This window comes from Mus pahari, chromosome 15 (assembly GCF_900095145.1).
Source record: "Mus pahari chromosome 15, PAHARI_EIJ_v1.1, whole genome shotgun sequence".
Lineage (NCBI taxonomy): Eukaryota > Metazoa > Chordata > Mammalia > Rodentia > Muridae > Mus > Mus pahari.
In genome coordinates, this window is record NC_034604.1 from 70505975 (window position 1) to 70518182 (window position 12208).

The 12208-nt window shown below is 49.5% G+C and overlaps 1 protein-coding gene across 1 annotated transcript in view; it reads right to left on the reverse strand.

Annotated features, from left to right (window-relative positions):
• Positions 1-2520: 2520 nt before the first annotated feature.
• Rnf165 (ring finger protein 165) overlaps positions 2521-12208 on the reverse strand; it is a 106111-nt gene continuing 96423 nt past the window's right edge. The window contains exons 4-8 of the mRNA XM_021214501.2: positions 10117-10246; positions 8803-8907; positions 8309-8404; positions 3732-3838; positions 2521-3323 (exon numbers count right to left, since the gene is read on the reverse strand). Coding sequence (XP_021070160.1) covers positions 3206-3323; positions 3732-3838; positions 8309-8404; positions 8803-8907; positions 10117-10246 — 556 coding nt within the window. The 3' untranslated portion in view covers positions 2521-3205. The remainder of the gene's footprint in view (positions 3324-3731; positions 3839-8308; positions 8405-8802; positions 8908-10116; positions 10247-12208) is intronic.

The window sequence follows — 12208 nt, forward strand, 5'->3', positions numbered from 1 at the left end:
GCCGCCCCCCCCCCGTCCCCCAAACCGGGGGTGCTCCAGGGCACAAGGACCCCAAGTAAATGGGAAAGGGAGGGGGTGAAGGATCAACCCCTCCCCTACCCAGGTCCTAATGTTAGCCTGGAGCATTCAAAGAGCCTGAACAAGAAGGAAGCAAGTCGAACCCGTCCTGCCCTCTCACTCGGCCTGTGTGCCAGGGTCTCCGATGCAGGTGTATGTGCACAGGAGACCTCTCTGCGGCAAGGCCGTCTGAGGACAACTCTACAGCTTGAACGATGTGTTGATGTTAGGAGGAATCACTGAATGTGTTTTGGGAGAAATTTAGGGAGCACCCAGTCAACTTCCCTGTGTCACAGCTGAGGATGCTGAGGCCCAGCAAGCCTGGCCACTGGGGTGGGGTGGGGTCGGGGCTTCCAGCATTTCCCAGTTTGCCAGTGAAGAGCCAGGACTAGAATCTGGGACACTGCTTCCAGTTCCCTCCTGGGTCCCTGCCAATCTCCTTTCCTACCAGCCTTTCAGGAGAGCCTCAAAGGAAAGAACAGAGTGGCCTCAGAGAGGCGTGACCCACCTAGACCATCCCCAATGACCTCTGAGCCACAGCCATCTTCTGATGACATCTCGATTTGGACACAGCCATTGGGGGAGCAGCAGGAAAGAAGTCACACGTTCTTGTGGCTTTTGGTCGGCAGCTTTCTAACATCCTGACTTTCTTTCCCCAGCCAGCCTCTGTACTGGAGACCCTGTCCGTGGTGGCGACCAGAGTTGACTGAGGCCACACTCAAAACACCTGGCCTTCACCGTAAGCACTGTTGGATGTGTGCTGTTCCTCCACTCCTCAGAGTTCCGCCAGGCCGAGACATCGCCCGAGTGATCACCTTCCTCAACACCTGCTGCCCTCCTACCCCAATAGGCAGGCCACAGGGATTGAAGAACACACCAACCTCCTGGGAGGAGACAGGCAGCCATTCCTTCACGATGGTTGTGCTGGAAGGATCTCTCTCAAGTTCAATCCGCCACTATCTGGGTTTTTTGTTTGTTTGTTTGTTTGTTTGTTTGTTTTGGTCATGACTCCAAAACTTATCCTGGGCTTATTTAACTTGGTGGATTTTCTCCTTTTATCTAATCAGCATACCATTTCCTGCTCTTAGCATACGAGGGCACTGAGACTGGCTAGGGGTTGAGGTTTCTGACAGCAGTGCAAATGAGGGGAGAAGAAGTGGAGGGAGGAGGGGAGGAAGGAGGAGGGGAGGAGGGAAGAGGGAGGAGGGAGGAGGGAAGAGAGGAGGTGGGTTGATGAGAGTAAGGAGCAAGGGACAGTTAAAGAATGCCAGGAGACCTGGCATTTTCTGCACACAATTAAGAGCTACACTCGAGTTAGAATTTGACAGATTTCCCCCATCTCCAGAACTCTGTCCTCCCATCTCTCGGAGTGGTCCAGAAAGCAAACACTAATACTGTGTCACTTGGGAGTTTCTGTCTCCTTTCTCACTAAACCCTCAGAGGCTCCCCTGAGAGAACAGAGAGCACAGAAGGGGCTGGACAGTGTCAACCCTCAGATCTAGGTGATGTGAGAGGGGGAGGGGGCGTGGGGACACCTGGTGCTTTCTCCCCACTGGCAGGAGACGGAAACTGAGGCACAGAGAAAGAAAAGGAATTTCCCAAGATCACAGAAGAATCAGAGGATCATGAGGCTGGGGCAAGGGCCTCCCAGCCCAGGCAAGGAGTCTCGAAACAATGGCTATCCCTGAGGATCTGGTCAAGCAGGACCCTGGAGGAAGCCCAAGTTACTCCCAAGGTTGTGGACTTGCCCCATGCCTCAGGGCTAACTGAGAGCGCTTTGGCCGAGGCCAAGTCTACACTGCCGATGCTGTACCGTCTGTATCATCTGGTTAATATTTTTGCATAGGGAGGCAGTGGCTACATTGCCTCTTCGTGGCAAAATGAGAGCTCAGGATAGAAAGTTAGGAACTGGAGTGAACCGGGGGGGGGNGGGTGGGGGTGGGGGTGGGGGTGGGAATGGGGATGGGAATGGGGGTGGGGGGGTTGGCTGTAGCTGGACGCATTGTCCTCCCTGGTTCAGTGTGGAACCTAGGAAAGCTACTGGGGCTAAGCCATCGGCCCAAGGACAGGACTGGGGAGCCCGCTGCAAGGTGGGGAACCCCTTCACCGGCTAGGGTTCTGCCTTCCTCACCTTGCCTGAAAGCCTCAGAACCCCAGTGAGACTTGGTCTGCTCCTTTTAAGCCCACCCCCTTCTCAGAAGCCCCTCCTACACTCCGTGCACTGTAAACATGAGAAAAACAAAGCCCAAGGGGAAAAAAACAAAAACAACAAACGAGGACTCCCCCCCTCCCAACCTGGGTGAAAAATTATCAACTTTTTTCACCGTAAACAGGATTTGGCTTTTTTTGTTTGTTTGTTTTCCACCTTTGATTTTTCTTTCTTTTTTTTTTCTTTTTCTTTCTTTCTTTCTTTCTTTCTTTCTTTCTTTCTTTCTTTCTTTCTTTCTTTTTTTTTCCTTTTCTTTTCGCTCATAAAGATGGGAAGATTGGGGCTGTCGTCGGTTGGTAGGTTGGTAGGTTGGTTGGTTGGTTGGTTGGTTGGTAGGTTGGTAGGTTGGTAGGTTGGTTGGTTGGTTGGTTGGGTCAGGCACCAAAACAAGAAACTCAATGAGAAATATTTGGTGCGAGTTCAGTAATAGCGACATGTCCACCACAGATGACGAGAGCACCACACACGACATTTTTCTTAAGCTAACATGCTCTGGCTGCCATCCACAGAATAGCTAGAGACCCCTACATGGTTTCTACGTGGTCAAGAGGTATATACACAATCCCTCAAAGGGCAGGATTGAGGGGCCGATCGCCAGCTAGTACCCTCGCGATAACATCCGGTCCTCGGCAGCTAGGGTCCCCCCTTCCCGCCCCTGCTCTGGGCACGGCCAGCTCCCTCCCCGCTGCACAGCAAGGCGATGAGGCAGTCACCATTCCGGATGGGTGGGAGGACCCACCCTAACCCTCCTCTCCCTCAGACACCGCTACCAACTCCTCTTTCCACAAAAACAAAAAACAAAACAAAACAAAACAAAAATGTGCTTGCAGGCTTCTTCTCTACGTCAAATGGCTCAGAAGGCAAAGTTTGGCTGCAAGGGCTATGGCCGTGGGGGGGACCTGGTGAAGGAAACGGGGCGTCCACTGGCTAGCTCCTCCCTCAGCTGTCGGCTCCCAGCTGTGTCTCAATGTCCACTCGGCAGATGGGGCATTTCTTGCTCATGGCGAGCCACTGGTCCACACACAGTTGGTGGAAGAGATGCATACAAGGTAGGCGTCTGGGGAGGAAAAAAAAAAAAAAAAAGAGTCACGTGACCAGCAGCAGGCACAGGAGATAAGGACCACTGGAGACTTGGTGAAGAGAGCTCTTGGAACCCAGACCCTGGAGTGAGGCTGCGGCTGAGATGGGAAACCATAACCGGAAGTGAATCTCAAAACTCTCTTCCATAAAGGCCTTGGCTTTGTCTTAGACCCACCCAAGCCAGTCTCATGCTTTGTCTCCACGTTCACCGTTAACACGTCTAGAATAGTCCATACCTAACTTCACTAGTGCAATCATGGGACACCCTGAGGTACACACCAAGTGTGTGTCTCCTTCCTTGAGTATGCAGGACAGTGACTAAGTTCCTAATACCCCTGAAAGAAGTGGGGAGGGGAGGGGGGGAGTCAAGGAACTGGCATCTTACCTCACATCTTCCCCATCCTCCAACATAGACAGACAAATTGTGCATTTCTCATCTGTGTCTGACTCCTCCCCTTCGTCTTTCTTGCCCTTGCTGTCCTGGGGTCTTCGCTGTGAATAGAGAAAGGAAAAGGCTTTAGTTCCTTGGTAGAGACTCCTGCTGGCAACTGCCTTTTGCCCACAGCCTCCTCCCACTCTGGTAGTCTGTCCATGCACTGGGAGCCAGTATCTTTAAATCCTCACCCCTAACTCTTCACTCTTGCTTCAGAAGAGAGAAGGTTAGAATCAGATGAGGGAGAGGCCGGTGGACTGCTGGTGGTTGTCAAGGAGCCCGGTGTTTGCAAAGGAGTCAGGGTCTTAGTCAATCTGCCTTTGCCAAGCTATGGCCTGTGGATTTTGGCTCCCCCGGTCTCCCTCACATTGTCCACTTCCTCTCACACCCTGTTCAACACAAACGCCTGCCTCTAGGTCCAGGATGCTTCATTCATTCATTTGTTCATTCACTTATTCCCTTTTGTCTGTTCATCTATGCTCTCATTATGAACACAAAATTTCTCCACCACTGTTAACCCTGTAATTTGTACCACAATTTGTACCACTGTTTGACAACAGTTAAGCACTGCAGAAAGTTTTCACGTGGTACGTGTGGCGAAGTGGAAGGCATGCCATTGCTGCTTAATAAATACTCTGGAGGAGACAGCTAACCACTGAATCATATCAGTCCACTTTCCATGTCCCTGTCCCCAACGCTGCAGACATCTGATAAGTCTGAGAGGAGCAAAAGGAAAAACAAACAAACAAACAAACAAACAAATCCATTCTGTCCTCTCTCCTGAGTCCAGCAAACTGCAAAGTTATTTTCCAGAGAGACACATGGAATCTCAAGGTGAAGACCAGAGAATGACCTTGGGGCCAGACCTAGGTGTCAGGATTTCCTACTCTGGTTGGAAGTTCAAAAGTTCCTACTCTGATTTAGTCTGGGGGTGCTCTCCCTGGCTAGAGCACACAAGGAAACCTGTGTTTCCACTCCAGGCCAGTCCCCTGCAAATGATACCAAGCTTCTGCAAAGTCTGTCTGTCCAGAAAGCCAAGCTGTGTCCACTGTCCTATGTGCTTGCCATGCATGAGATTTTAGTATTAATAGAGTCACAATGATCTGCCTGCTGAAGGATCCACTGTGGGAGGACTGGCCCCCCAAGAAAAGAAATGCCCAACCAACCATTGTTCGGCCCCAACCTTTTGCCCGGATTCTATTGCTCTTCTGCACTGACTTTCACAATTTCCTTCTTGTGCCTTAATTTCAATTCAGCAACATCTTGGTTAGCTGTTTTGAATCTTTATCTCTCTGTTCTCAAGTCATATTTTTTAATGTCTATAATCTCTTAGGTCTTTCTTTCTCTCCATTATCTACAGAACTTTCATCTGGCAGCTATTTAATATTTGCTCTTCTCATTTCGTCAACATCTCTCTTTAACTTTGGTAATCTTGATTTTCCCTGCCCCTCTTTGGCTTTTTGACACAGAGTCTCACTGTATAGTGTTGGCTGCCCCAGAACTCAGAGGTCTGCCTGCCTCTGCCTCTGCCTCTGCCTCTGCCTCTGCCCTCTGGCCTCTGGCCTCTGGCCTCTGCCTCTGCCTCTGCCTCTGCCTCTGCCTCTGCCTCTGCCTCTGCCTCTGCCTCTGCCTCTGCCTCTGCCTCTGCCTCTGCCNTCTGCCTCTGCCTCTGCCTCTGCCTCTGCCTCTGCCTCTGCCTCTGCCTCTGCCTCTGCCTCTGCCTCTGCCTCTGCCTCTGCCTCTGCCCTCTGCCCTCTGCCTCTGCCTCCCGAGCGCTGGGGTTAAAGGCACGTGCCACCACACCAGGCCTGATAACCATGATTTTTAATTTCATACTTTGCTTTCATTCCTACTTCTTGCTTCTTTTGTATACTTCGATTTTAATGTCTATATTTTCTAGTTTTATCAGTAGTATCTTTGCTTTATATTACTTTAGTCTCGACCTTTTAAGACTGTTTTGACATTTGTTTTTTTTTTTAAGATTTTATTTATTATTATATATAAGTACACTGTAGCTATCTTCAGATGCACCAGAAGAGGGCATCAGGTCTCATTATGGATGGTTGTGAGCCACCATGTGGTTGCTGGGATTTGAACTCGGGACCTTTGGAAGAGCAGTCAGTGCTCTTGCCCGCTGAGCCATCTCTCCAGCCCCGTTTTGATACTTGATTTGGGTCCTAAAGTTTATGAACGTTTTCTTACCGCACATTCATCCTGTTCTTTCTCGTCAATGCTCTCTTGTGTCCCCTGATGCTCTCTTGAGTTTTAATCCCGTGTTTATCCATGCCCTTTATCTCACTGACTAAGCCTGAGCACTTACATGGTCCACAGTTGTTGGAATTGTATGGGATGGATTAGGAGGTGTGGCCTCCTAATTAATAAATAATAAATAATGAGTAATTAATGAAAATTAGTAAGTATGAATTGTATTTTAAAGTCTACTACATTGTATCTGACAACTTAGATGGGGTATTTTATCGTCTATTTTTATCTCAATGGGCTCATAGTTTTGTACCTAAATCATCTTTTATGTTAATTTATATACTATCTTAACAACCATCCTTTACTATTAAACGGTCTCAGTTAGCGGTGACACTATGACCAGTCTTTAACCCCAGTAGAGATTTGAGAAAGGGATAGATATCTGGGTGTGTTGGAACACAGCTTCCATAATTTAAACAATTAGCAACAAGGTTTCTCTGTGTAGCCCTGGGACTCTGTACACTAGATCCATCTGCAACTCACAGAGATCTGCCTGCCTCTGCCTCCTGAGTACTGGGAGTCAAGGCATGTGCCGCCACCACCCTGCTGTGTCTAAAGTGTTACAAATGTTTAAAAATAGTGCACAGTCCTGGACCCTCAGGGTGTTGGACTTATTGACTGATTAATCTACAGACGCATCCCTAACTTGATAGCATTATTAGGTGGTAGGAACCAGGAGTTGGACCTAGTTTGAGGAGGCAGGTCACTGGGGATGCTCCCTGGGAGGGGATGCTCCTTTCCCAGGATCTCTGCACTCTCTGCTTCCCAGGACACAGGACACAGGACACAGGCCTAGACACAGGAACAAGGAACTATGGACCAACGTCTGAAACTCTGAACCTATACTGGCTGGTTCTGTGTGTCAACTTGACACAAGCTGGAGTTATCACAGAGAAAGGAGCCTCTCTTAAGGAAAGGCCTCCATGAGATCCAGCTGTAAGGCATTTTTTCAATTAGTGATCAAGGGGGTAGGGTCCATGGTGGGTGGTGCCATCCCTGGGCTGGTGGTCCTGGGTTCTATAAGAAAGCAGGCTGAGCAAGCCAGGGGAAGCAAGCCAGTAAGCCGCATCCCTCATGGCCTCTGCATCAATTCCTGCCTCCAAGTTCCTGCCCTGTGTTAGTTCCAGTCCTGACTTCCTTTGGTGATGAACAGCACTGTGGAAGTGTAAGCTGAATAAACCCTTTCCTCCCCAACTTGCTCCTTGGTCATGATGTTTTGTGCAGGAGTAGAAACCCTAAGACAGAACCCAGATGACTTTTCCCGCATTAAATTTGTTTTTCTCTGGGATTTTGTCACAGCGAAGGGCAAGCTAACAAACAGGAGATCCCTTCGAGCGTTTTCGGTAAATGTCTAGTACCGTCTGTCTACGCCACGATGCCAGCCAAGATCATTTTCTGCACTGGAAACTTCCAGGCGCTCTGCCTCTTCCTTCCCTTCATGATGGCCATCACTGGTCTTTTGTTTTTGTTTTTATTTTTAACCCTTTCTGTAGTACCGTTTTCCAGAACGTCATATAGTTCAGAGTATACAGTTAACAGCCTTCGGCCTGTCTTCTTTCACTATTTAGTGTATATTTAGCTTCCTCCACAATTTTTACAGCTTATTTCTTTTTATTGTAAAATAACAATCCACTGTGAGTGTTTACCTATTCACCCACTAAAGAACGTGTTGGTGGCTTTCAAGTTTTCATTGGTTTTAACTAAATAATGCTTTAAACGCTTGGGTTTCCATGTAATGGCCCTCCAGACAGATTCTACTTCTAAGATCAGTGGATACAGCCCCTAGGTCTGTCACTTTCAAATGTCCCTAGAAGAGCTTGGTTCTCACACAGTTCAGAGGTCTTCTTTGCCCATTTGTCCTTATGTAATTGAACTGAGAATTATTTTCTCTGGTGAACATCAGCCTGGTGTGCAGGAGTCCCTTTGCCCACAGGACCCATACAAACAGTGATGTATGTTTACCTACACACGCACAAATACACCCGTGAGCACTCCAGCCAACAGCCACAGTACAAATACACTCCAGCCCACATTCGCACATTCAACCTTTGTTCCATTCTGTTCAAGAGGGCTCCCATCCTCCCTTCTGACTGCAACTGATGTGGGCCAATGAGAAAATCCTGAGGCACCTGCTCTGCTGTAACCAGAACAAAGGCCCCTGGACTTCGAATTGTGTCCTCTGCAGCCAGCCCGGCTGGTTCAAGCAGACAAGGGACACCTCCCTTCTGACCCCGTGACTGTATGGCGGCTAGTCTGCGCAGCCTCACCTTCTTATACTTGTGGGGGAAGGTGAACCTCTCAATGGTGTTTTGTACAGCGCCTCTGGTCACGTTTCCCAGCCTGTCCTCGAGCTGCAGCAGCTCCTGTCAAAGGGAAACACAGACATGCGCACTCAGTGTGTGCACACATAGATAAACACACATGATGAACAAGCGGGAACCTTTGCTCAGGAAACCTGTGCACTGCCCCAGCAGGGAGACTTGTCAGAGAGGGTGATAAAGAAATGATTGCGGGCTGGTGAGATGGCTCAGTGGGTAAGAGCACCCGACTGCTCTTCCGAAGGTGCAGAGTTCAAATCCCAGCAACCACATGGTGGCTCATAACCATCCGTAACAAGATCTGACTCCCTCTTCTGGAGTGTCTGAAGACAGCTACAGTGTACTTACATATGATAAATAAATAAATCTTTAAAAAAAAAAAAAAAAAAAAAAAAAAGAAATGATTGCTTGTCACCTAGTCAGTGCCCTTCAGGGCAACATACCTCGTAGCTCTCCCGAACAGCAGAGGTGTGCCTGCTAGGATTTAGTCCCTGGAGGGCGAGGAAGTGAAGCTGCGGGTAAGGGTAGTTTCGAATTTCATGGACAACCTGAGAGGGAGAGAACAGATTGGGTAGAGTGACTATCCCAGGCTTCTCTTGGGCCCAGTGGTCAACTCCTCCTGCCATACCCACCAGCCAGCACACCCATGACCTGCTGTAGTCAGCAGGGCAGTCCCTCCTGCTCTTGTGTTCTACCCTATTCATGTGGAGCCAAGCCTGTGCATGTGTGCATGTTGTGCATTCCAGAAGGGTTAGCCATTGACCCAGGGGCACGGATCCTAACTGAGCACCAGCTACACGGTGGTGCCATTCTGAGCTCTTCCCCCGCCTCACCCGATGGAAGCTTGCAGGAATATTATAATGCCCATTTTACTGATGGGGTGAATAAGGCACAGGTGGATTAAATAATCCGCTCACAGCGTGCAAGCAAGTGACAGAGCCAAGACTCAGACCCTGGCAGCCGGGTGGCAGGAGCCTCCTCTACGGTCTCCAAGAGCAAGAGGATCATAGCTCAGGGTCACCACCAGTGCCAAGGACAAGAAAGCCAGCAACCTGATAAGTAGTGTTGTAAAGCGTGGTCTCTAAGTTAAAAGAATCTTTACAGATCCACAGTGAACAAAATATTAGTCTTAAAATACAGATTGCAGTGGTTTGAATAAGAATGGCCCCCACAGACACGTGTGTGAATGCCTGGCTCATAGAGAGTGGCACTATTAGGAGTGTGTGTGTGTGTGTGTGTATAAGGTCAGCTCCAAGTGTTGTTCCTCAGGAGCCACCCTCCTTGTTCTGTGAGACTGAGGCTCTCACTAGCCCCAGCGCTCACTGAGAAGGCAAGGCTGGCTAACCAGGGAGCCCCAGGGACCCGCATGCCTCCACGTCCCCAGCTCTGTTCTTACAAGCACACACCACCACGCCTGGCTTTGTACGTGTGCTGGGGAAGGATCAGACTAATGCTGGTAAAGCAAGAGTTTTACTGACTGAGCCATCTTCCCAGCCCCAGGACAGAGTCTTTCGGCACTGGGCATTTCCCCAAAGACTGCAGCCTGCCGTGGTGATGCCTCTTCTACTTGACCCCCTTCAGCAGTGATGGCTTTTGGGCCATCACTCCGTTTCATCCCCTCAAGCTGGAATAAGAACTGGGGCTGAGGGTGGGCGGCAGTGGCTGGTCTGCCTAGGAGCCAGGACTCAGGGGGCCTCAGCTCTGCTACTGGCAAGTGGTAGGCAGGAAGTCCCCGCCCCCTCAGGGCTGTCACTCACCATCTGTGTGGACGAGGAGTTTCTGGGGAAGTGGTGCATTCGAGGAGTTGCCAGGTAATGCTGATAGTGCTGAGGGATGGGCCGCACCTGGAACTGGGCAGGACTCAAGCCGGCGTCCACACTGAGATCCCTGTGGGGACACGGCCTCGTGAGCTACAAAGTAGCGGGAGCACCACCCCGTCAGGTTTCAGAGGAGGGAGCACCACCCTGTCAGGTTTCAGAAAAGGGAGCACCACCCTGTTGGGTTTCAGAAGAGGGAGCACTACCCTGTCAGGTTTCAGAGGAGGGAGCACCACCCTGTCAGGTTTCAGAAGAGGGAGCACCACCCTGTAGGGTTTCAGAAGAGGCCTCAGGCATCACCATAGGGCAAAGCCAGAGCATACCCTGCCAACTCTGCCCCTCTGGACAGGAGAAAATGGCATTAATAACTTTTAACAAGCTGCCTGCCTGCAACGAGCCGTCTCCATGTTCCTCCTGAACCCAGGAACCCACACCTAAGACTTGTCGGTCTGAGGCCCCTGGGGTAAAGTCCAGACCATTAAGCTCTCTCCAAAGAAGAGTTTAAATGGAGCAGGTAAGGTACAGCACAGAGGCATCCAGGCAACGGCTTCCACTGAGGACAAACTCTCATCATTCAGTGAAACCCCTGCCAAGGGGTCCCCTCTGCTGCTCGTTCTTCGGGCTAAAAAGCTACCCTAGCCCACCCAGGCACATCCTAAAAGTTTGGGGGAACTCACATCATTTAACCTCACGCTTCACTAAAACATTCCCAGGTTTGATGGAAACTATAAACCCACTGGCCCAAAGTGATCCAAAGGTTTCAACAAAGGAATCTACCTCCCAAGTACATAATAATCAAAATTTTATACAAATTGATGGAAGATGGAAGTTTAAAATGAACCCAAGCTTAAAGCAAGAGGGCCCTCCGGTAGCTCCAGATCATCGTAGGTTCTCATATAAACGAAGCGGTCAGGAGGGAAGGAGAGAGCATCAGTAGGGGGAAGAGCTGCCAAGTACCACGTCTGCACCCAGCAAAAATGATTTCCGAAATGCAGACGAAATAAAGTCCTTTCAGATGCACAGAGGCTGAGCTGAGGCGGTGCTCAGAGGTCAGAGCTACAGGAAAAGGCAAAGGCAGAGAGGTCGACGGGAGAAAAATAATGCCAGGTAAAAACTTAGATCCCCACAAAGGAACTGAGGGGAACTGGCAGCCAATGAGACACGCAGATTATCCCAGGTCTGTGGAGAAAACGCGCACAGAGAAACCGGAAGAGTCTGTCAGAAGCAGAAGCAGGAACACGGCTAACGTGCACCAGGGTCATGGCAGAAGGAATCCTCCGGAAGAGGCTCCGCCAGCAGGGCTGGGTAATGCGCATGTCGGTAACTGTTACTACAAGAAGATATCAAAGGCCATGAAATACATTTTAAGTGTGGGCTGAGATGATACTGAGCAAAATCATCCCCTTTGAGGGACGTCAGGGGACCAGCTCCTGACTGGAAGACTAAAAACAAGAAGGAAGAACCACGCAAGCAACTGAACTTCAGGATAACCAAATAGTTGATGACTTTTCCATAGTGACATTGCTCAGCAATCATATGAATAAGGAATTATTAAATTACCTATCATTTTGTATCCTCCAAAGAAATAAAAGACCCAGACAGAGATCATCAATTGATGCCAACATCACAGAACAGGCAAACACAGTGTACTTTCTGGTAGAAAAACACAGTGGTGTCTGCTAAGAAATTAGAGAGGAAGAGAGATGGGGAGGGAGAAGGATAGAGGGGGGACAGAGTGGGACAGAGGGGCAGAGAGAGGGAGAGAGAACCGGGGACTTTTATGGTTTCTTAAGACAGGATCTTACTCTGTAGCCCAGGACTAATGAGAACTCACAATCCTCCTGCCTCATCCTCCAAAATGTTAGGATTGCGGGCATGGCCTGCCATAGTTCCAGTTTTGAGGACTATCTCAAGTGATGTCATCAGGATGTAACAGCAAGATCTAGATAAGGGGACCTCTACAGGAGGAGCAGACTAGTTTCTTGGTGAGATTATCTGTATACAGAGAGAGAGAGAGAGAGAGAGAGAGAGA